At 49.2% G+C, this 25,993-nt stretch overlaps 1 protein-coding gene across 1 annotated transcript in view; it reads left to right on the forward strand.

The window, feature by feature from the left end:
- Window positions 1–25,993, forward strand: part of GRIPAP1 (GRIP1 associated protein 1) — a 255,468-nt gene that overhangs the window by 4,265 nt on the left and 225,210 nt on the right. The window contains exon 2 of the mRNA XM_068248000.1: window positions 12,067–12,175. Within this exon, the coding sequence (XP_068104101.1) occupies window positions 12,067–12,175 (109 nt within the window). The remainder of the gene's footprint in view (window positions 1–12,066; window positions 12,176–25,993) is intronic.

Here is a 25,993-nt window from a genome sequence, read left to right on the forward strand (position 1 = left end):
AATCAGGTGCGGGGAAAACAATCAGGTGCGGGGAAAACAATCAGGTGCGGGGAAAACAATCATGTGCGGGGAAAACAATCTGGTGCGAGGAAAACAATCTGCTGCGAGGAAAACAATCTGGTGCGAGGAAAACAACTGGTGCGGGGAAAACAATCGGGTACGGGGAAAACAATCGGGTACGGGGAAAACAATCGGGTGCGGGGAAAACAATCAGGTGCGGGGAAAACAATCAGGTACGGGGAAAACAATCAGGTGCGGGGAGAACAATCGGGTACGGGGAAAACAATCAGCGCTCCAGAATGTGAAGCAGGACCCTGCAGGCAATTTCCTCATTACAGATGATCTCCAGGGAATATAAAGCTATGTGCAATAATACGGTGTACAATGTGGGCCGCTTATGCTGCCACGGTTGAAATTCTGGGTCAAAATGTTTTTGCAACCCTCACTGGGGGTCATAAATGGATATAGAGAGGGCTGCTAATTTGTTAGAAGGTTGTGCCAACGCAGCCACATTCACACACCTGCAAAATAGACTTCAAAGTACACCTGAAGCCAAATACAAATTTCAAATTAAAGAGGAACTGTAGTGAAAATAACAGAATGAATAAAATTGCTTAGTTTTTACAATATTCATGTATAAATTATTTAGTCAGTGTTTGTCCATTGTAACATCTTTCCTCTCCCTAATTTAGATTCTGAAATGTATCGCTGGTGGAGACCTCTTTAGTCCTGTCAGTTGATCTGTGCGGAATGTTCGTTACTGAGAGTTCTATGTACAGAGGGAGATGCTGCTTGCTTGTCAGTTGGAAAAAACGTATTTCCCACAATGCAATGAGGTTCATAGACAGCAAACTGTCAGGACCATGGTCATGACATCACACTGTGGGAGGGGTTTCACCACAATATCAGCCAAACAGACCCCGTGATATATTAAAGAAAAGGTAAAGATTTCTTGTGGGAAAGGAGGTATCAGCTACTGATTGGCATAAGGTTCAATTCAGGGTTAAAGTTCCTCTTTAACCACTTTGCATTCTGGGGTTTTTACCCCTTAAGGTTCCTGACAATTTTGGTATATCAGCTGTATGAATATTGATACAGCAATTGTAACGATCGGTGAAGCACAGAGAGGATCTGATTACCAGTGATCTGCAGTATCACAGGAAATACAGATGTATACCAGATTATACGTGATCTGCAGTATCACTGATAATCCGATATACTAGCTAACCTCTGTTCACCTGAGTAGAGTGTAGTGTTTGGTGTAACAGTAACACTTAGAGGACTAGGCCTCAATGCAGCAAGGAGAACTGCACAGATTCCTTCCGCAGACTTGAGCTCTCCAAGACGGGAGGAGTCAGACTGACAGTAGGAAGGACAGACTGAAAGCAACCTTCAGGAGGAAGGATCACTAACAGAGCGAGGAACCGCCTCTAACAGTAAGGTCGGTTCTCGGGGTCGGACAAGCCAGGTCGTACACACACGGACAGATAAAGTACAAGATCAGGAGGCAAAGGCGGAGTCAAAGTACAGGCAGGGTTCAGCAACGGGGTATCAGATATAGCGGGGTACAAAATCAGGAGGCAGAAGCAGAGTCAAAGAACGAGCCGGGGTTCGGCAACAGAGTATCAGAAATATCGAGGTGCAAGATCAGAGTTCAGGAGGATAGTCAAGGCAGGCAAAAGTCATAACAGATAATCACAATCAAACTAGTACTTTAGCTATCAACAGAATCTAGCTAAGTGTAGGATTACAGCTCCAGCTGGTCCCGGCACACTTGCAGATCTGACTACGGATCTGGGTGCTCCCACATATGTGATCGCACGCCAGACAAGGAGCAAGTGAACAACCAGCAGTATATATACTCTAAGACCTTTCCAGGACCTCCCTAATTGCTGGTCCAATGGGAGCAGTGGAATTTGTCAGCTGACCCAGCTGGTCAGCCGACACCCTTCTAACTGCTATTTAAAGAGTAACTGTTAGCCCCCAAAGTGAAATTTAAATCTGTACAGCAATGTTTTATTTAGTATTAAAGTGATCAAAAAAGCCAATGCGTTCTGCAAAAATCAGTATAATTTTGCTACTATGTAGCCTTTTGCCCACGCTAACGACGCAAAGCCGCATATCAGATACTGATGACATGCCTATGTTTGCCCTCTCCCCCTCTCCCCCCCAGGACCAGGTGCCGATCTATTTGCACCACAAACAGCTGACCGCTCTGACACGGAGACAGAGCGGCAGCACTTCCACCCGGAGCACCGCAGAGCAGCCGCCGCCGTGCATCTCTCACATGTGATTCTCTCACATGTGACTCGGCGGCGGCTGCTCTGCGGTGCTCCGGCTGGAAGTGCTGCCGCTCTGTCTCCGTGTCAGAGCGGTCAGCTGTTTGTGGTGCAAATAGATCGGCACCTGGTCCTGGGGGGGAGAGGGCAAACATAGGCATGCTCTGCATGCTCGTCATCAGTATCTGATATGCGGCTTTGCGTCGTTAGCGTGGGCAAAAGGCTACATAGTAGCAAAATTATACTGATTTTTGCAGAACGCATTGGCTTTTTTGATCACTTTAATACTAAATAAAACATTGCTGTACAGATTTAAATTTCACTTTGGGGGCTAACAGTTACTCTTTAAACTCTGCCTCTGTGCTCGCACGCGTGTAAGTCTGAATCTTGGTGGACTATCAGTCCCAGCCACACCAGTACTGTTTTGCAATGTATCCAGTGAACTGAGTGCGGGAGCCGCCTCCAATGCGGATTCCGCCGTTCCCAATGCGGATTCCGCCGCTCTGCCTAAGCAGCATGCAGCGTTTATTCCGCGTTGTGACGCCATGCTGGACGCGGAAACAGCCGCCTCGCCTTGAGAGACAGCGGCTTTTCCGCGTTTCATCACAGTACCCCCCTCCCCGAGGAGTGGACTCCGGACAACTCCTACCAGGCTTCTCGGGGTGTAAGGCATGAAACTCCCTCCTTAACTCATCCGCATGCATACGCCTCCCTGGTACCCATTGCCTCTCTTCAATGCCGTACCCTTTCCAATGAACGAGATACTGTACCGAGTTTTGTACAGTACGTGAATCAATAATCTTCTCCACCTCATATTCGGGTTGGGCATCTACCAATACAGGAGGAGGAGGAGTGGGACCCACCCGGACTGCTGGTTTAAGAAGGGATACATGGAAAGACCTTACTCCCCGCATGCTGGTGGGAAGGTCAACGGTATATGTAACATTATTAATTTTCCTGACAACCGGGAATGGACCCACAAACCTGGGACCAAGTTTATCAGAAGGTTGTCTCAGGGTCAAGTGACGTGTGGATACCCAGACCAAGTCTCCTGGTCTGAACCTCCACTCCACTGAGCGTCTTTTGTCAGCTTGACCCTTCTGACTCAGAAATGCTTTTTCCAGGTTACTTCTTACCGTCCCCCAAAGGTTCCTAAATGACCTTTGCCAGAGCTCCAGGGCTGGTAACGGAGTGGAGACCACAGGCAATGGGGAAAATTTGGGTGATCTCCCTGTCACTACCTGAAAGGGGGAAAATCCGGAGGACGAATTTTTTAAATTATTCTGAGCAAACTCCGCGAAGGGCAAGAATCTGACCCAATCGTCTTGTGCCTCTGCAACATAACACCTCAAAAACTGCTCTAAGGACTGGTTTATCCTCTCAGTCTGGCCATTTGTCTGAGGATGATAACCAGACGAGAATGATAGCTTTATGCCCATGAGTTGGCAAAAAGCCTTCCAAAATCGGGAAACAAATTGCACTCCCCTATCTGAAACTATGTCTTCAGGATTGCCGTGTAATCGGAATACATGTGTAATAAATAACTCGGCCAACTCCTGAGCCGAGGGGAGTCCCTTCAATGGCACAAAGTGGGCCATCTTGCTAAAGCGGTCAATTATGACCCAAATGACTGTCATGCCTTCAGATCTGGGAAGCTCACCCAACAAAATCCATGGACAGGTGGGTCCATGGCTCACTCGGGGTGGGCAAAGGCTGTAAGGTACCGACAGGTGCCAGCCGGGAGGGTTTGCTCCTGGCACATATCGTACACTCCTTCACATATTCCTTGCAATCTGCTGCCAGTGACGGCCACCAGGCGCATCTGGCCACCAGATCCTGTGTTCTAGATGCCCCTGGATGGCCAGCATTCTTATGCGCATGGAACATCTCCAGTACCTGGAGACGAAATGGCAGAGGAATAAACAAAACCCCTGCGGGCTTCCCTTCTGGGATGTCCTGCTGAAAGGGAGTCAAAGTCTCCTTCCAGTCCCCCCAAGTTCCAGTTGCTGCCAGTATCAACCTCTGAGGAACAATGGTCTCTGGAACGGAGGGCTGTGCTGCCTCTGACTCGAAACACCTGGATAACGCATCCGCCTTAACATTTTTGCTACCTGGAGTGTACGTAATAATGAAACTAAACCTGGAGAAGAACAGCGACCACCGAGCCTGGCGCAGGCTCAACCTCTTAGCCCCCTCGATATACTCTAGGTTTTTGTGATCGGTGTAAACCGTGATGGTATTCTCAGCTCCTTCTAACCAATGTCGCCATTCCTCGAAAGCCAACTTGATGGCCAAAAGCTCCCTATTGCCAATATCGTAATTCCTCTCTGCAGGGGAGAACCTGCGAGAGAAATACGCACACGGGTGCAATCTACCCTGCAAGCCTGACCGCTGAGACAGCACAGCCCCCACCCCAACCTCCGAGGCATCTACCTCTACAATGAACGGGAAAGAGGCATCCACATGTCTGAGGATGGGTGCTGAACAGAATAGGCCCTTCAGGGTGGCAAAAGCCTGTAAAGCCTCAGGAGACCAGTGGGTGGTATCTGCCCCCTTCTTAGTGAGACAGGTAAGGGGAGCAATGACCGTGGAGTACCCCTTTATAAACCGTCTATAGTAGTTGGCGAAGCCAAGAAAGCGCTGAAGGGATTTCAACCCAACCGGTTGTGGCCACTCCAGAACAGCGGAGACCTTGGCAGGATCCATAGATAGGCCCGTGGTGGAGATTATGTACCCCAAGAAAGTGACAGATGTTACTTCAAAGATGCACTTCTCAAGTTTTGCGTATAACGAGTTCTGCCTTAACTGATTCAACACAAACCTCACATGGTTTCTATGTTCAGCGAGGTTGTTGGAGAAGATAAGAATATCATCAAGATAAACCAGAACAAATTTCCCCAACACCTCCCGGAATACCTCGTTAATGAGTTCCTGAAAAACGGCCGGAGCATTACATAGCCCGAAGGGCATCACCAGGTACTCATAATGCCCGTCTGGTGTATTAAAGGCCGTTTTCCACTCATCGCCCCTTCTTATGCGTACCAGATTGTACGCGCCCCGCAAGTCTAGCTTAGAAAAGATTTTAGCATCCGTAATCTGAGTGAACAAATCATCTATCAGTGGCAACGGATAGCGATTTTTTACAGTAATCTTGTTGAGACCGCGATAATCGATGCAGGGTCGCAGGCCTCCATCTTTCTTTTTGACAAAAAAGAACCCTGCTCCAGCAGGGGACCGGGACGGGTGAATGAAACCCTTGGCCAAATTTTCACGGATATACTCCTGCATGGCCAATTTTTCGGGCCCTGACAGATTGTACAAATGACCCTGGGGAGGTACACAACCGGAACGGAGATCAATGGGACAGTCGAAAGGGCGATGTGGGGGTAACTTATCCGCTGCCTTGGGACAAAATACGTCAGCATATTCCATGTACTGTTCAGGAACCCCCTCCACCTGAACCCTGGTTTGGCCCAAAGTCACCCTCCCTAAACAGTGCTGGTGACAATGATCGGACCATCTGGTTATCTGACCCGTGGCCCAGTCTATTTGTGGAGAATGGGCTTGTAACCACGGCATGCCTAGGATGATAGTGGAGGTTGACATATGCAATACAAAAAACTGTAGATGTTCCCCATGCAGTACCCCTAAGGTGACCTTCACCTGCGGTGTCTGTGACAGGGAACGATTCCGTTGCAGAGGGAAATCGTCTACTGCCGTGACCTGAATGGGGGGACTCACTGGAGTGAGAGGAATACCCAACTCCTGAGCAAATTCAGTGTTCATAAAATTAGCCGCTGAGCCCGAATGAATAAAAGCCTCAGTGGCTACAGACTTATTATCCCATGTAATCGTACAGGGGAGAAGCAATCTTTTCTCTTTTTGGGGTGAGAATGGCGTGCCTAGGGTGTCACCCCCCACTACTCCTAGGTAGACTCGTTTCCCGGCTTGTTCGGGCAGTTTCGCTCGACCAATCTGCATTGGTTCGGGCGGAGGCAAGGCCGGAGAGGTTGAGACAGGCAGATAAGGTGTTACTAGGGGAGTAGCGGATGGTGCCGCGTACGAAGTCACCCTGACACGGTGACTGCCCCTAGCCTGCCTCTGATGACGTAGCCTGCGATCAACTCGAATGGCCGATGATATGGCCTGATCAACTGTCTTGGGCTCAGGTACAGTTAACATTAGGTCGGAGACCTCCTCCGATAACCCAGACAGGAAGTAATCTATCAGGGCAAAGTTGTCAAATCTAGCGGTGACGGACCACCTACGGAATTCTGCCGCGTAATCCTCGACCGACCCTCTGCCTTGGCGCAAAAGTTTGAGCTTCCGCTCAGAGGTTGCCGCAAGGTCAGGGTCGTCGTATATCACGGCCATAGCCTTAAAAAATTCCTCAACTGAGGTCAGAGCTGTATCTGTGGGAGGCAGATTGTATGCCCAGGTCTGGGAGTCACCGGTTAACAATGTTTTAATAAAAATGACCCGTTGGGTCTCAGTCCCCGATGATCGGGGTCTCAATTCGAAATATGACAACACTCTACTCCTAAAATTCCGGAAGTCAGACTTGTGGCCGGAAAACTTATCTGGTACGGGCATACGTATGTCATCACTAGGAGGGGATCGCACCGAATCAACTGACGTCTGAAGGGTTTGCACAGAGCCTTTAAGAGCATCAATTAAGGCTTTGTGCTGGCCCAGTGCTTGATGGATGTTATCCACCGAAGTGGCAAGCACAGACAGAGGGTCAGCTTGTGCGTCCATCAGTATTTTTTGGTCTGGCGTTCTGTAACGATCGGTGAAGCACAGAGAGGATCTGATTACCAGTGATCTGCAGTATCACAGGAAATACAGATGTATACCAGATTATACGTGATCTGCAGTATCACTGATAATCCGATATACTAGCTAACCTCTGTTCACCTGAGTAGAGTGTAGTGTTTGGTGTAACTGTAACACTTTGAGGACTAGGCCTCAGTGCAGCAAGGAGAACTGCACAGATTCCTTCCGCAGACTTGAGCTCTCCAAGACGGGAGGAGTCAGACTGACAGTAGGAAGGACAGACTGAAAGCAACCTTCAGGAGGAAGGATCACTAACAGAGCGAGGAACCGCCTCTAACAGTAAGGTCGGTTCTCGGGGTCGGACAAGCCAGGTCGTACACACACGGACAGATAAAGTACAAGATCAGGAGGCAATGGCGGAGTCAAAGTACAGGCAGGGTTCAGCAACGGGGTATCAGATATATCGGGGTACAAAATCAGGAGGTAGAAGCAGAGTCAAAGAACGAGCCGGGGTTCGGCAACAGAGTATCAGAAATATCGAGGTACAAGATCAGAGTTCAGGAGGATAGTCAAGGCAGGCAAAAGTCATAACAGATAATCACAATCAAACTAGTACTTTAGCTATCAACAGAATCTAGCTAAGTGTAGGATTACAGCTCCAGCTGGTCCCGGCACACTTGCAGATCTGACTACGGATCTGGGTGCTCCCACATATGTGATCGCACGCCAGACAAGGAGCAAGTGAACAACCAGCAGTATATATACTCTAAGACCTTTCCAGGACCTCCCTAATTGCTGGTCCAATGGGAGCAGTGGAATTTGTCAGCTGACCCAGCTGGTCAGCCGACACCCTTCTAACTGCTATTTAAACTCTGCCTCTGTGCTCGCGCGCGTGTAAGTCTGAATCTTGGTGGACTATCAGTCCCAGCCACACCAGTACTGTTTTGCAATGTATCCAGTGAACTGAGTGCGGGAGCCGCCTCTAATGCGGATTCCGCCGCTCTGCCTAAGCGGCATGCAGCGTTTTTTCCGCGTTGTGACGCCATGCTGGACGCGGAAACAGCCGCCTCGCCTTGAGAGACAGCGGCTTTTCCGCGTTTCATCACAGAAATAACTTTTTATTACCCATGCCATCAAAGTGATACATATATTGTTTTTCTCCGGACATTCTAGGCTTTCTTTAGGTAACATTTTTTACAAGTACTTTTTCATTCAACAGGCATTTAATAAAAGAAAATTAGGCATGTTTCCTTCTTCCTAATTTTTACATGACAGGTGCCACATTTGTAAAACCCCTTAAAATACATTATTTGGCTTGTCCCAGTTAAAACAATTCCATACAAGCCATACTTCATGACTAGTTGGGCATGTAGTGTACCATTATCGCCAGCCTATGCATCTTCTGTAGTGATTGCATGCAATCGCTAGGGCACACAGTTTGGGGACCCCAGTACTGTATAGATGCATTAATAGGCAACAACATTTCAATGCATCTATATAGTCAGACCCGGATTTACCTCAGAGGAGCCTATAGGCACAGATGTCCTGGGACCTTAGACTTCACCCTTCATGAACCTACAAACCCCCAGCTGAACTGCACTGCAAGTGTTCTCGCTGTCCCAGCTGTCATTTCTCCCTTATTTCTCTTGCCGTCAAAGGAAGCTACACCTGTGCCCCTTAGTATTAGGCAGCCAGAGCTATCCTCAATATTAAGTAGCTAGAGGTGCCCACAAGTATTAGGTACTTAGAGGAACCTCAGTATTAATTAGCTAGAGGTGCCCCTGACTGAAGGGAAGTTTCATCAGTGAAATGCCATGAGCAGGATGAGTCACCTCTCATTTACACTCTCATCAGGACTTTGCATAGGGAAGGAGGGAGGGAGGCAGTTGGGGAGATAAGTGAGCCCCTTTTCCATCATCAGGCACCTGTAGGCACGTGCCTACAGTGCCTTATGGTAAACCCGGCCCTGTATATAGTGTTGGGTCCCCGAGCTGTCGCCCTAGAAATCGCATCCGATCGCTATGGGAAGCAGCTATTACAGGTGTTCATAAATCTTAGTCTAGTCTGGTATAGTCTGGTAGGGGTTAAAACTCAAAAAACAAAAAAACCCTCTATTTTTTAATGGGCTCGCTGTCCCTTTAAAGGAATCATCAGCCAAATGAAAGGTACATCCGATTTACTTACCTGGGGCTTTCTCCAGCCCCTCGCAGCTGTCTGTCCCACACTGACAGCTCCATTCGCAGCCGCCGGCACGGGGTCCCCGCACAGTGCTGAGGATGACCTCGAGGTCGTCCTTACTGTGCCTGCGTGAAGTGCCCGCTGTCAATCAAGCCCACGTTGTCCGCAGCGTACTGCGCAGGCGCAGAACTACTACTGTCAGAGTGGGACAGACAGCTGCGAGGGGCTGGAGAAAGCCCCAGGTAAGTAAATCAGATTTACATTACTATTGGCTGATGATTCCTTTAAAAAAAAAATCCAAAACTTTTTTTGTTCACCAAACTTTATATGAATGATTGCTGGTAGCAGCAATCATTCACTATTAGAGAAGAGTGCATGAGAGTGCACGCACAGTGGGGGCGCGCACGGCGGGAATCTGCACTGGACGTACCTTGTACGCTCTTTACGTATTTCTCTAGCCGTCGCTGGAGAGATATACGTAGAGGGCACACTTCCCGTCGCAATCGGTGTTTTTTGTCCCCGCACTGGAACATGAAGATGCGGCGGTAAATCGACCCTAGAAACCACATGAGGTGTCCAGGGTCGTCTGCAATGATGGGAAAATCGGGATCGGAATGCCACGTTTGCGCAATCGACGGTAAGCGCGCGATGTTAAATGCTCCCATTCACTTGAATGGAAACGTCTAGCCGACGCGTCCCGGACGCTTGGCGGTAAATGCCGGCAAACATCCATGTGAACTGGCCCTAAGTCTGCTCTGGTACACTTTAAGGACATAATGGCCTCAATTCTATAAGGGTTTTTGAGCAAATTACAGCATTGTTTGTAATTTACCGCATGTGGTAATGACGTAGCAATTTAGGTAGATTTTAGTCATGTTTTATCACATGCGGTGAATTATGTGGTAATACGTGCGGTAATTTGCATTAATTTTACCGAAAACTGCTATTCTCATGGAAATTAGGGGGCATGTTAGCACATCATTTTTTTTTTATAGGGGAAGGGGATGTCTATAAATATGCTTCATAGGTTGCTACGTAATCAAATATACCTCCCCCCCCCCTCTAAAAAAAAAAAAACATCTTCCAAAGACCATCCTAACTTATGGAAGACAAAGACTATTATTTACTGCATGCTTACCACTGAAATTCTGCACTTTATGCATTTGCTGCAAATTTGACCACAAGTTCGGAAATGCAGAAAAATCTTTCAGAATTGCTAAAAAAAAAGGAAAATACAGCATGAGGTATTTTACAGTCAAAAAAATATTTACCGCACACAGCTACCAGAATTAAGGACAATGGGGTTGATTCACTATAACAAATAGCATGCCTTATCAGAGTTAACATGCCTTACCAGAGTAGCAAAGCAAGCTACAAACTTATGCCTCCTAATTGGCAATGATGAGAGCTCCACTCGTCCTGCCCTAAGCTAGTGTTGGGCGAACAGTGTTCGCCACTGTTCGGGTTCTGCAGAACATCACCCTGTTCGGGTGATGTTCGAGTTCGGCCGAACACCTGATGGTGTTCGGCCTTTTTAGTTCGGGTTCGCCCGAACTTTTCAATGCCCGCCGAACAGGGCCGAACAGGGCCCCTGTTTGGCCGAACAGGGCCCTGTTCGCCCGAACATGCCGCAATACGGCCCCCCTATGGGGTCGCAGGCATAAGGGGGGAGCATGCCCCGATCGCGGGGGGGTCGGAAATTCCCCCCACCCCCTCCGCTAGCGCTCCCCCCTCTGCCCGCTTCCCCATAAAAAAAGTTTAAGGCAAGGTAAATAGTACCTGGTGGCTGGCACTGGCAGTGGAGTGAGGAGGAGGAGGAGTCCGAGTAGCAGAGTGACGCGTTGAGGCCGGGCAGCGGGCGGTTCAGCGGTAGTACCCTTGTGGTACTTCCGCCCTTTTCTCTGACCTTTCTCTGACCCCTGGAGGGAACAATCCCCCTTCTTGTCCAATTAATAACGCCCCTGGAGGGAACAATCCCCCCTTCTTTCTGAACTAATAACCGCTCCTGGAAGGAACAATCCCCCTTCTTGTCCAACTAATAATGCCCCCTGGAGGGAACAAACCCCCCTTCTTTCTCAACTAATAACCCCCCCCTGGAGGGAACAATCCCCCTTCTTGTCCAACTAATAACCCCCCTGGAGGGAACAATCCCCCCTTTTTGCACAACTAATAACCCCCCTAGAGGGAACAATCCCCCTTCTTGCTCAATGGGATTGTGGTTGCAAAAAAATCACAGGCGTGTTAACAGAGAGAAGCCACGCCTACACAGTCATACACTGTCCTCTATGGCAAGTTGCAAAATGTAATGGGTTGCAAAATCTTTCATTACACTGGAGAGGGGCCTCCGCCCTCCAGGCCTTTACTGCTTGCTCTCTTATCTATACACCCTTGTGTGGTGTCGTGTCATAATGAATGTACGAAATACAGAGTACAAAATACAGAATCGGTAATTACAGTGACACAATTAATATGAATAAATATGTAACAAAATCCAAAGCACAAAAGGTGAGAGCGCCCTGCCCTTGCGAGCTTACTATCAAACCATCCAATCTGATTGTACAATGTTTGGGCATGCTTACAACATTTCTGAAGCCTATGCCATTTTACTGCACTGCTGCTGTGAAGACCGTATAATCAGAAATGGAACGAGAGGTGAGAGGCCAGATGCTACAGGTACAGCCATACATCAGAGCCGTGCAGTACCGCATGTCGCCAGCAGGTGGGGAGCGCTCTCCTCTCTGCCCTGCTCTCCTGGCTACTGCAGTCTCGCTGGTGCTAGCAGTTCCTGTCTGTGCTGCTCTCACAGTGCTCTGGATCCTCTCTATTGTGGTAGCTGGACGATACCATTGAGCAGGCGGCGGGGGTGCAGTGCCGGTGTACCGGGCTGAGGAGGAGGGAACATGGCGCAGGCTCTGTCGGAGGAAGAGTTCCAGCGGATGCAGGTACCGGGGGGAGGGGCTGCGCGGGGGATGACGTCATTGTGCTTTGTAATTCTGCCGTCATGATGTTGCTGTGGGATGGAGAATGTAAACATCACTGTCTGTCACCCTCTCCTTCATTATACTGGGGGTATGCGGGGACCCTGTGCTGGCTGTATCCCATCCACTGATCTCAGAGCCCCCAGTGATGTCATGTGTCACTGCTTCCAGCGATGTCATGTGCCACTGCTTCCAGCGCTGTCATGTGCCACTGCTTCCAGCGCTGTCATGTGCCACTGCTTCCAGCGCTGTCATGTGCCACTGCTTCCAGCGCTGTCATGTGCCACTGCTTCCAGCGCTGTCATGTGCCACTGCTTCCAGCGCTGTCATGTGCCACTGCTTCCAGCGCTGTCATGTGCCACTGCGTCCAGCGCTGTCATGTGCCACTGCGTCCAGCGCTGTCATGTGCCACTGCTTCCAGCGCTGTCATGTGCCACTGCTTCCAGCGCTGTCATGTGCCACTGCTTCCAGCGCTGTCATGTGCCACTGCTTCCAGCGCTGTCATGTGCCACTGCTTCCAGCGCTGTCATGTGCCACTGCTTCCAGCGCTGTCATGTGCCACTGCTTCCAGCGCTGTCATGTGCCACTGCTTCCAGCGCTGTCATGTGCCACTGCTTCCAGCGCTGTCATGTGCCACTGCTTCCAGCGCTGTCATGTGCCACTGCTTCCAGCGCTGTCATGTGCCACTGCTTCCAGCGCTGTCATGTGCCACTGCTTCCAGCGCTGTCATGTGCCACTGCTTCCAGCGCTGTCATGTGCCACTGCTTCCAGCGCTGTCATGTGCCACTGCTTCCAGCGCTGTCATGTGCCACTGCTTCCAGCGCTGTCATGTGCCACTGCTTCCAGCGCTGTCATGTGCCACTGCTTCCAGCGCTGTCATGTGCCACTGCTTCCAGCGCTGTCATGTGCCACTGCTTCCAGCGCTGTCATGTGCCACTGCTTCCAGCGCTGTCATGTGCCACTGCTTCCAGCGCTGTCATGTGCCACTGCTTCCAGCGCTGTCATGTGCCACTGCTTCCAGCGCTGTCATGTGCCACTGCTTCCAGCGCTGTCATGTGCCACTGCTTCCAGCGCTGTCATGTGCCACTGCTTCCAGCGCTGTCATGTGCCACTGCTTCCAGCGCTGTCATGTGCCACTGCTTCCAGCGCTGTCATGTGCCACTGCTTCCAGCGCTGTCATGTGCCACTGCTTCCAGCGCTGTCATGTGCCACTGCTTCCAGCGCTGTCATGTGCCACTGCTTCCAGCGCTGTCATGTGCCACTGCTTCCAGCGCTGTCATGTGCCACTGCTTCCAGCGCTGTCATGTGCCACTGCTTCCAGCGCTGTCATGTGCCACTGCTTCCAGCGCTGTCATGTGCCACTGCTTCCAGCGCTGTCATGTGCCACTGCTTCCAGCGCTGTCATGTGCCACTGCTTCCAGCGCTGTCATGTGCCACTGCTTCCAGCGCTGTCATGTGCCACTGCTTCCAGCGCTGTCATGTGCCACTGCTTCCAGCGCTGTCATGTGCCACTGCTTCCAGCGCTGTCATGTGCCACTGCTTCCAGCGCTGTCATGTGCCACTGCTTCCAGCGCTGTCATGTGCCACTGCTTCCAGCGCTGTCATGTGCCACTGCTTCCAGCGCTGTCATGTGCCACTGCTTCCAGCGCTGTCATGTGCCACTGCTTCCAGCGCTGTCATGTGCCACTGCTTCCAGCGCTGTCATGTGCCACTGCTTCCAGCGCTGTCATGTGCCACTGCTTCCAGCGCTGTCATGTGCCACTGCTTCCAGCGCTGTCATGTGCCACTGCTTCCAGCGCTGTCATGTGCCACTGCTTCCAGCGCTGTCATGTGCCACTGCTTCCAGCGCTGTCATGTGCCACTGCTTCCAGCGCTGTCATGTGCCACTGCTTCCAGCGCTGTCATGTGCCACTGCTTCCAGCGCTGTCATGTGCCACTGCTTCCAGCGCTGTCATGTGCCACTGCTTCCAGCGCTGTCATGTGCCACTGCTTCCAGCGCTGTCATGTGCCACTGCTTCCAGCGCTGTCATGTGCCACTGCTTCCAGCGCTGTCATGTGCCACTGCTTCCAGCGCTGTCATGTGCCACTGCTTCCAGCGCTGTCATGTGCCACTGCTTCCAGCGCTGTCATGTGCCACTGCTTCCAGCGCTGTCATGTGCCACTGCTTCCAGCGCTGTCATGTGCCACTGCTTCCAGCGCTGTCATGTGCCACTGCTTCCAGCGCTGTCATGTGCCACTGCTTCCAGCGCTGTCATGTGCCACTGCTTCCAGCGCTGTCATGTGCCACTGCTTCCAGCGCTGTCATGTGCCACTGCTTCCAGCGCTGTCATGTGCCACTGCTTCCAGCGCTGTCATGTGCCACTGCTTCCAGCGCTGTCATGTGCCACTGCTTCCAGCGCTGTCATGTGCCACTGCTTCCAGCGCTGTCATGTGCCACTGCTTCCAGCGCTGTCATGTGCCACTGCTTCCAGCGCTGTCATGTGCCACTGCTTCCAGCGCTGTCATGTGCCACTGCTTCCAGCGCTGTCATGTGCCACTGCTTCCAGCGCTGTCATGTGCCACTGCTTCCAGCGCTGTCATGTGCCACTGCTTCCAGCGCTGTCATGTGCCACTGCTTCCAGCGCTGTCATGTGCCACTGCTTCCAGCGCTGTCATGTGCCACTGCTTCCAGCGCTGTCATGTGCCACTGCTTCCAACGCTGTCGTGCCACTGCTTCCAACGCTGTCATGTGCCACTGCTTCCAACGCTGTCATGTGCCACTGCTTCCAACGCTGTCATGTGCCACTGCTTCCAACGCTGTCATGTGCCACTGCTTCCAGTGCTGTCATGTGCCACTGCTTCCAGTGCTGTCATGTGCCACTGCTTCCAACGCTGTCGTGCCACTGCTTCCAACGCTGTCATGTGCCACTGCTTCCAACGCTGTCATGTGCCACTGCTTCCAGCGCTGTCATGTGCCACTGCTTCCAGCGCTGTCATGTGCCACTGCTTCCAGCGCTGTCATGTGCCACTGCTTCCAGCGCTGTCATGTGCCACTGCTTCCAGCGCTGTCATGTGCCACTGCTTCCAGCGCTGTCATGTGCCACTGCTTCCAGCGCTGTCATGTGCCACTGCTTCCAGCGCTGTCATGTGCCACTGCTTCCAACGCTGTCATGTGCCACTGCTTCCAGCGCTGTCATGTGCCACTGCTTCCAGCGCTGTCATGTGCCACTGCTTCCAGCGCTGTCATGTGCCACTGCTTCCAGCGCTGTCATGTGCCACTGCTTCCAGCGCTGTCATGTGCCACTGCTTCCAGCGCTGTCATGTGCCACTGCTTCCAGCGCTGTCATGTGCCACTGCTTCCAGCGCTGTCATGTGCCACTGCTTCCAGCGCTGTCATGTGCCACTGCTTCCAGCGCTGTCATGTGCCACTGCTTCCAGCGCTGTCATGTGCCACTGCTTCCCGCGCTGTCATGTGCCACTGCTTCCAGCGCTGTCATGTGCCACTGCTTCCCGCGCTGTCATGTGCCACTGCTTCCAGCGCTGTCGTGCCACTGCTTCCAACGCTGTCATGTGCCACTGCTTCCAACGCTGTCATGTGCCACTGCTTCCAGCGCTGTCATGTGCCACTGCTTCCAGCGCTGTCATGTGCCACTGCTTCCAGCGCTGTCATGTGCCACTGCTTCCAGCGCTGTCATGTGCCACTGCTTCCAGCGCTGTCATGTGCCACTGCTTCCAGCGCTGTCATGTGCCACTGCTTCCAGCGCTGTCATGTGCCACTGCTTCCAGCGCTGTCATGTGCCACTGCTTCCAGCGCTGTCATGTGCCACTGCTTCCAGCGATGTCATGTGTCACTGCTTCCAACGCTGTCATGTGCCACTGCTTCCAGCGCTGTCATGTGCCACTGCTTCCAGCGCTGTCATGTGCCACTGCTTCCAGCGCTGTCATGTGCCACTGCTTCCAGCGCTGTCATGTGCCACTGCTTCCAGCGCTGTCATGTGCCACTGCTTCCAGCGATGTCATGTCTTACTGCTTCCCATGATTTGTGCCACTGCTTCCCGCGATGTCATGTGTCACTTGTCCTAGGGATTGGATGATATTGCCTGTCCCTGTAAATTACTTATCTATTTCCCCTATCACTGTATGCAGTGCTTGTGATATCACCTGTTCTTGTATTCAGCACTGATGATGTCACCTGTCGCCATAATCAGCAATGGCTATTTCACGTATCGCAATATCTGGCACTGTTATGTATCCGGTATTTGTCACTGAATATGTCACCTTTTACTGTCCCCATTGTTGTTATATCATCCATCCTGCTTTGCTGATGTAATATGTCACCTGTCACTGTATTCTTTAGGCATGATGTCACCTGCCACTGCACCAAGCATTACTGTGTGCTGGTGATGGCTTGTGCCACATGATAATGATGTTCCCTGGCACTTTGCTGGGTTGTGACTCTGTCAAGTCCTCTACTTGACAGCCTGAAATGGGAGGTATATGGAGTCTGACATATTTATTTACTTTTAAACAATACCAGTTGCCTGGCAGTGCTTCTGATCTCTTTGGCTGCAGTAGTGTCTGTATCACACACCTGACTTAAGCAGGCATCTAATCGGGTCAGAAAATATGATGTGAATTCTTGTTCGGGGTCTATACCTATAAATATTATAGGAAGGGAATCAGCAGGACAGTCAGGCAATTTTGCATTGTTTAAAGTGGATCCGAGATGAACTTTTAGTGATTGCATAATTGTGTTCCTTTCCTATTGTTTATAGGGCATTCCTCAAGCCAAATACTTTTTTGTTTTTGTTTTAATACTCTAATTCCCTATAAACTAAGCAAGCCTCGCCCACAGCATTTCAGAGAGCCTTGGGATTTTCAGACAGTAGCAAGGGCTCATGGGAGTCTGGGCAGGAGGATGGGGAGGTATTACTAGCCAGATATTTCAGAGGCAGAGGAGAGGTGGGAGGCGGAGGAGGGGTGGGGGGGGGGGTTAGGTTTTTTTCACAGGCTAAATGCTGAAGATGCAAATAAGCCTGCTGTGTGTAAAGCCCAATCTACACGATACGATTCTTTGTGCGATTTGATTACGATTCTATTTACGATCCGATTAAATCCGACATGTCCATTTGGGATTCGATTCTAATCGATTTGCCATTGCAAAACAATGGCAAATCGAATTGAATCGAATCCCGATCGGACATGATGGATTTAATTGGATCGTAATCAAATTGCTCAAAGAATCGTATTGTGTAGATGGGGCTTAATGTTTACAAACAACATGGCAGCTGTCATTGTATCACAGGAAGAAATAATCATATTCTATTGAAGCTGTTTGCAGCTAGATTTGCTGTGTAAACTATCTAAACTTTAGATAAGATATATAGACAAGTTACTTGTTATAGTTAGTTTTTCATCTCGGATCCAACAAATATGTCAGCCTCCATACTGCACTCGCTTACAATCGTAAGCTTAAAAGGAATCGTACAATCTTTAAGCTTAAAAGGAACCCGAGGTGTGAGACCTATGGAAGCTGCCATATTTATTTCCTTTTAAACGATACCAGTTGCCTGGCAGTGCTGATGATCTTTCAGGACTGTAGGGTCTAAATCACAGACCTTAAACAAGCATTCGGCTAATCTTGTCAGATTTGTCACAGACATCTGATCTGCATACTTGTTCAGGGTCTATGGCTTAAAGTATTAGAGGCAGAGGATCAGCAGGACAGCCAGGCAAATGGTATTACTTAAAAGGAAACAAACATGTCAGCCTCCGTATCCCTCTCACCTAGGGTTCCAATGAAGCTGAAGTAAGAGACATATGGAGGCTGACATATTTATTTCTTTTAAAATAATATGAGTTGCCTGGCAGTCCCACTGATCATTCTGGCATCAGTAGTGTTTGTAGTGTAGTGGCTGGATAGCGTAATGGCTGGATAGCGTAATGGTTAAGGGCTCTGCCTCTGACACAGGAGTCCAGGGTTCAAATCTCTGCTCTGTCTGTTCAGTAAGCAGCACATATTCAGTAGGATACCTTGGGCAAGTCTCCCTAACACTGCTACTGCCTATAGAGCGCGTCCTAGCGGCTGCAGCTCTGGCGCTTTGAGTCTGCCAGGAGAAAAGTGCAATCTAAATGTTCTGTTCTGTGTTTGAATCGCACGCCTGAAAGATGCATGCAGCTAATCTTGTCAGATTTTTGTCAAAAACATCTGGTCTGCATGCTGATTCAGGGTCTATAGCTAAAAGGATTAGAGGCAGAGGACCAGCTGGGCAGCCAGGCAATATGCATGGTTTAAAGCGGGAGGATTAGCCATACTATGCCAGGAAAAAAAAACACATCTATACAGTGGCTTGCAAAAGTATTCGGCCGCCTTGAAGTTTTCCACATTTTGTCACATTACTGCCACAAATGTGAATTAATTTTATTGGAATTCCACATGAAAGACCAATACACGGTGGTGTACATGTGAGAAGTGAAACAAAAATCATACATGATTCCAAACATTTTTTACAAATCAATAACTGCAAAGTGGGATGTGCGTAATTATTCAGCCCCCTTTGGTCTGATCCCGACTGGACTACTGCAATGCTCTCTACACTGGTCTTCCAAAAAAGGCCTTGTACCGTCTACGGCTGATACAGAATACTGCTGCCAGACTGCTTACCAACCAACCCCGTCACTGCCACATAACGCCAGTCCTGCACTCCCTTCACTGGCTACCTATAGAATGGAGGGTCCTATTCAAGATCGGCCTACTGACATTAAAATCCCTGAATAATCTGGTCCCTGGATACATGAAAGATATGTTGCAGCTATGTAGCAATCCCTGCATTCTCAGATCAACAGGTTCTAATAATCTAGTCATACCCAGAGTCCACCTGGAAACGTTTGGTCCCAGAGCCTTCTGTCATGCTGCCCCTACGTTTTGGAACTCCTTACCTCAACAGATCAGGACAGCTCCATCCCTGGATGTGTTTAAATCCAGACTGAAAACCCACCTGTTCAGTTTGGCATTTGCAGAAATATAACTTTTGTTGTGTGAATACTTCATCCTACTAATTACTGAATCTGAGAGAGCCTAAGCGCTTTGAGTCCTATGGGAGAAAAGCGCTATAGAAATGTTATTGTATTGTATTATTGTATTGAGTGCAGTCAGTTGCCCATAGACATTGTCTGATGAGTGCTAATGACTAAATAGAGTGCACCTGTGTGTAATCTAATGTCAGTACAAATACAGCTGCTCTGTGACGGCCTCAGAGGTTGTCTAAGAGAATATTGGGAGCAACAAAACCATGAAGTCCAAAGAACACACCAGACAGGTCAGGGATAAAGTTATTGAGAAATTTAAAGCAGGCTTAGGCTACAATAAGATTTCCAAAGCCTTGAACATCCCACGGAGCACTGTTCAAGCGATCATTCAGAAATGGAAGGAGTATGGCACAACTGTAAACCTACCAAGACAAGGCCGTCCACCTAAACTCACAGGCCGAACAAGGAGAGCGCTGATCAGAAATGCAGTCAAGAGGCCCATGGTGACTCTGGACGAGCTGCAGAGATCTACAGCTCAGGTGGGGGAATCTGTCCATAGGACAACTATTAGGCTGCATTTCCACTTGTGCGGTGCGAATCGCCGCGGTAAAAATTTGCATGCGGATGCGAATTTCGCATGCTGGTCGATGCGAATTTTCATGCGAATTCGCATGGATGACGATGTATGTGAATTTAACCATGGCAGTGCTGGTGTGCTTTTCCATTATTTCTATGCAAATTCGCATACCTAAACCTCATGCGAATTTCCTATTAAAAACATTGTATGCGATTCGCATAGCGGTATGCAGTATGCGAATTCTGATGGCTCTTCCATGCAAATTTTTTTCTGCACAGGAAAACGCAAAGGAATCCTGACAAGTGGAAACAGTCCCATTCACTTGTATTGCTATGCGAATTTACATGCGAAAAACGCATTCGAAATTCGCGATAGTGGAAATGAGCCCTTAGTCGTGCACTGCACAAAATTGGCCTTTATGGAAGAGTGGCAAGAAGAGAGACATTGTTAACAGAAAAGCATAAGAAGTCCCGTTTGCAGTTTGCCACAAGCCATGTAGGGGACACAGCAACCATGTGGAAGAAGGTGCTCTGGTCAGATGAGACCAAAACGGAACTTTTGGCCAAAATGCAAAACGCTATGTGTGGCGGAAAACTAACACTGCACATCACTCTGAACACACCACTCCCCCCCCACTGTCAAATATGGTGGTGGCAGCATCATGCTCGGGGGGTGCATCTCTTCAGCAGGGACAGGGAAGCTGGTCAGAGTTGATGGGAAGATGGATGGAGCCAAATACAGGGCAATCTTGGAAGAAAACCTCTTGGAGTCTGCAAAAGACTTGAGACTGGGGTGGAAGGTTCACCTTCCAGCAGGACAATGACCCTAAACATAAAGCCAGGGTAACAATGGAATGGTTTAAAACAAAACATATCTATGTGTTAGAATGGCCCAGCCAAAGTCCAGATCTAAATCCAATCGAGAATCTGTGGCAAGATCTGAAAACTGCTGTTCACAAACGCTGTCCATCTAATCTGACGGAGCTGGAGCTGTTTTGCAAAGAAGACTGGGCAAGGATTTCAGTCTCTAGATGTGCCAAGCTGGTAGAGACATACCCTAAAAGACTGGCAGCTGTAATTGCAGCAAAAGGTGGTTCTACAAAGTATTGACACAGGGGGGCTGAATAATTACGCACACCCCATATTTGTAAAAAATGTTTGGAATCATGTATGATTTTTGTTCCACTTCTCACGTGTACACCACTTTGTATTGGTCTTTCATGTGGAATTTCAATAAAATTGATTCATGTTTGTGGCAGTAATGTGACAAAATGTGGAAAACGTCAAGGGGGCCGAATACTTTTGCAAGCCACTGTAAGTAGATAAATACTTGATCTACTTACATAACACATGTATTATACTGTCCACGTTTTGATTTCAGTGAATGTTTTATATAGTAAATAAAGAGAATTCTGTTCCTGGTGGGAACCATGTCTTTTGCCCACATGTCATTTCTGCCCTTTTACTTTTTTTATTTTCTCCTCCAATTGCTGAGTCACCTCAGCCTTGCTTGTAAACACAAGTGAGCAGGGGATCGTGTTTCAGTTAAGCAGCTAGGCAGGGAAATAAATGGAAGAGGAGGAATATATTATAGATAAAAAGAACCCCCAGCATGAAACTGTTTGGCACTGACTACTAAAGGGCCAGTGCTCCTTAAAGGAGTTATCAGGCTAAAATTAACAAAATAAGTGCTGCGCAGTCCGCTCCGGTCCACGTAGCTGTGATTGACAGCACCGCTCGCGCAGGTGCAGTACAGGCCGACCTGGAGGTCGGCCTGACGTCATCGCCGGGGACCAGAAGGGAGCTGCAGCGAAAGGCTGACTGCAGAGCTGTGGGGAAGGGACATGCTGGGAGATTGGGGCTGGAGGAAGGCCCGGGTAAGTAGCACTTATTTTGTTAATTTTAGCCTGATAACTCCTTTAAGTATGTGATAACTCCAAATCATAACAGCAGAAAAAGTTTTGAATGCCGGATTAGCATATTTATCACTTAATACACTCAGACCAGTTGCTGTTTAAATTTTATTTTTATCGTGACAATCCCTCTTTAAAAGGAGATAAATATGTCAGCTTGCATATCCCTCTCACTTCAGTGAGTTATATTTGAATACTGCTGAAAAGTCATGTAGAATGCAGTGTATGCAGAAATGCCAGGCAGATCAGACTTTTATTCAGTCATTTGTCTTTACAATGCCGGTCACCTGGGCACAGAAACAGAGGGATGCCATCTCCACACCAAAAGAAACCGTGCTGTCACCTGCAGCAACCAATAAGAGCACAGATGTAACTTTCATATATTTTTGACTAGCATTCAACCAAATGCCATTTCTCCTTTTTAGATGAGATTTTTGCCATGTACTCCACTAGAGAACATTGCTTGCATTGCCTATATAAACCAAGCAAAGGAAGGAAGTTTAGCAACTGACAATTCCTGTAAATCAGAGGTGCCCACACTTATTCAGCTCGTGTGCTATTTCGAAAATTACGAATTGAAACTGATCTACGGGGTAGAATCCACCTACAGGTGCAAACCACAGTCTGTGAAAACCACAAGATGCCAGTCGATTAGATGCATAACACAGAGTCCTGCTCAGTAAGCCAAATACAACAGTGCTTGAGCAAACAGAGTAGCACATAATGCTCCTTAAACGTGTGGCTCCCCACAGGGCCGGTTCTAGACCTTTTGCCACCTGAAGTAATACATTATTAGGATGCCCCTCTGATGTGTGTGGGCAAAGACAGGCGGAGTGCTTTGCAGGCATTGGCACTACGCTTATCTCCCTCTGCTTCCTCCAAGACAGCATTTCCTCCCTGCTGGCCGCAGCATCTGATGCCGGGTATGTGCTGCACCTACACTGCATCACTCACCCGCTCCCAGCAGATTAGCTATGGGACCACCAGCCACACATGAAGTCCTGCTTCCTCTCTGACTACAGCAGCGCCTCATGTGACCCGGTAGTACGTAACAAGTCACATGAGCCACCGCTGTAGCCATGGATACAGTACGCTGGGTGGGCGGATGCAGATCCCATCACTAGAACGCTACAGGTGCAGGTGAGTGAAGCGCCACTGTGCAACTAGGGTGGGGGAGAAGGGGAGTGTAAAGAGGGGGTTGTTTGGGAAGGGGAGTGACCCTCTAATTGTTGACTCACTGAACGATGTGATTCATGTTGCTTCATGGAAGAGCTGCCCTTGCAACATCGTTATCCTCTATACTGCTGTGCAAATCTGCAGGACAACACTGAGCACTGAGCTCATCAAAGAGACAGAGTATGACACGTACATCACTCAGGCAAGCATTGTGGGATTACCCAGAAGTCCTTTACGATCTACTTGTAGATCATGAGCTACGCAATGGGCATCCCTGCTGTAAAGTGTCCACACTCTTTGTAGAAAAGCGTCTTCTGCTCTCCTCCGATACCTTGATTATCAGTTCACTGGGATCTGGAGATGTTAGCAGATAGAGACCTGGGGGCTGTATTTTACAGAGAGGTCATCAGCTTCTACATAGGCTTCATCTACTACAGAATATTCTGCTCTACGTAACTTATACAATAAATCCTCTTGCAAAACAATGTAAAGTGCTGTACTTGTGTTCCAGGTGTATAATTATGTCTGTTCTTACACCCTGGCGCAGTCTACAGCTTTTTATTAACACAGGTCAAATTATGGTTCAGGTTGTGCTGAGAATCCCAGGAATGTGCTGCCAGCATAGATCTAATCTGAAGGCCTCCTTTTATAGAGTACTAAACAAATCTCAGAATGTTTGTATGGCACCAAACATTAGTAACTGGCAAAAAGATGGCCGAACCTAGTGACTATCTGTAGGGCACCAAACTTAGTGACTATGTGTAGGGTGCCAAAGCTTAGTGACTGTCTGTAGGGCACCCAACCCTAGTGGCAGTCTCCATGGCACCAAGCCTTTGTGAGTGTCTATAGGGCACCAAACCCTAGTGACTATCTGTAGGGCACCAAACCCTAGTGACTATCTGTAGGGTACCAAACCCTAGTGAATATCGGTAGGGAACCAAACTTAGTGAATATATGTAGGGTACCAAATCTTAGTGACTGTCTGTAGGCCACCAACCAAACCCTAGTTACCCCCTGTAGGGCACCAAACCCTAGTGACTGTCTCTATGGCACCAAACCCTAGTTACTGTCTCTGTGGCACCAAGCCTTTGTGAGTGTCTGTAGGGCACTAAACAAACCCTAGTGACTGTCTGTAGGGCACCAAACAAACCCTAGTGACTGTCTGCAAGGCACCAAACAAACCCTAGTGACTGTCTGTAGGGCACCAAACAAACCCTAGTGACTGTCTGTAGGGCACCAAATAAACCCTAGTGACTGTCTGTAGGGCACCAAATAAACCCTAGTGACTGTCTGTAGGGCACCAAACAAACCCTAGTGACTGTCTGCAGGGCACCAAACCCTAGGGTCTGTCTGTAGGGCACCAAACCCTAGGGTCTGTCTGTAGGGCACCAAACCCTAGGGTCTGTCTGTAGGGCACCAAACCCTAGGGTCTGTCTGTAGGGCACCAAATCCTAGGGGCTGTCTGTAGGGCACCAAACAAACCCTAGTGGCTGTCTGTAGGGCACCAAACCCTAGGAGATGTCTGTAGGGCACCAAACAAACCTTAGTGACTGTCTGTAGGGCACCAAACAATCCTTAGTGACTGTCTGTAGGGCACCAAACAAACCCTAGTGTTTGTCTTTAGGGCACCAAATCCTAGGGGCTGTCTGTAGGGCACCAAACCCTAGTGGCTGTCTGCAGGGCACCAAACCCTAGTGGCTGTCTGCAGGGCACCAAACCCTAGTGGCTGTCTGCAGGGCACCAAACCCTAGTGGCTGTCTGTAGGGCACCAAACCCTAGTGGCTGTCTGTAGGGCACCAAACCCTAGTGGCTGTCTGTAGGGCACCAAACCCTAGTGGCTGTCTGTAGGGCACCAAACAAACCCTAGGGGCTGTCTGTAGGGCACCAAACAAACCCTAGTGGCTGTCTGTAGGGCACCAAACCCTAGTGGCTGTCTGTAGGGCACCAAACCCTAGGGGTTGTCTGTAGGGCACCAAACCCTAGGGGTTGTCTGTAGGGCACCAAACCCTAGGGGTTGTCTGTAGGGCACCAAACCCCAGGGGTTGTCTGTAGGGCACCAAACCCCAGGGGTTGTCTGTAGGGCACCAAACCCCAGGGGTTGTCTGTAGGGCACCAAACCCCAGGGGTTGTCTGTAGGGCACCAAACCCCAGGGGTTGTCTGTAGGGCACCAAACCCCAGGGGTTGTCTGTAGGGCACCAAACCCTAGGGGTTGTCTGTAGGGCACCAAACCCTAGGGGTTGTCTGTAGGGCACCAAACCCTAGTAACTGTCTGTAGGGCACCAAACAAACAAACCCTAGTGACTGTCTGCAGGGCACCAAACCCTAGTGACTGTCTGCAGGGCACCAAACCCTAGTGACTGTCTGCAGGGCACCAAACCCTAGTGACTGTCTGCAGGGCACCAAACCCTAGTGGCTGTCTGTAGGGCACCAAACCCTAGTGGCTGTCTGTAGGGCACCAAACCCTAGTGGCTGTCTGTAGGGCAAACCAGCAAAGCGCTGCTGCTAATGTATCACTGCTGCTAATGTATCACTGCAGCTTTTGCGATTGATCACTTTGGTGATGATTGTGCTTTGATTGTAGTTCTATTGAAAGGGAATCACAAACACAAATCAAGGTAAATCTCGAGATTTTGCACACCATAATCGTGGACGCAATTGCGGTTCAGCGCTCAATGTGAATTAGCCCTTACAGCTGATATAATTCTGCAGTGTGCCTACTTCCTGCTCTCATGGAAGCAGACATGCGGTTAACATCCTGTGTTTACAAATCAGCTGCTCTGCAGAGGCAGCAGCTGACACAGCTGAGAGATCACATTACACTTGTGATTAGAGACAAATGAGGGGGTATTAGCCAGGCTATACTCTGTAAATACATACAGGGTGCATCTCTCTGTTTTCCTTCTTTCCTGTGCAAGAGTTCAGGCCCACTTTAAAGGGACAGTAAAGTGACATTTGATATGATACAATAAAAGGAAAGTCCTATATAATGCTGTAGATACCCTTGTGTATTTCCTCAGTTTGTTCTCACTTCAGGTTTGCTCTGGAAGTGTGTGAGCAGTGGTTTCTTCCATATTCCCCTCGCACCAGGTTTCCTATAATTAGCTGCTT

Source organism: Hyperolius riggenbachi, chromosome 8 (assembly GCF_040937935.1).
Source record: "Hyperolius riggenbachi isolate aHypRig1 chromosome 8, aHypRig1.pri, whole genome shotgun sequence".
NCBI lineage: Eukaryota > Metazoa > Chordata > Amphibia > Anura > Hyperoliidae > Hyperolius > Hyperolius riggenbachi.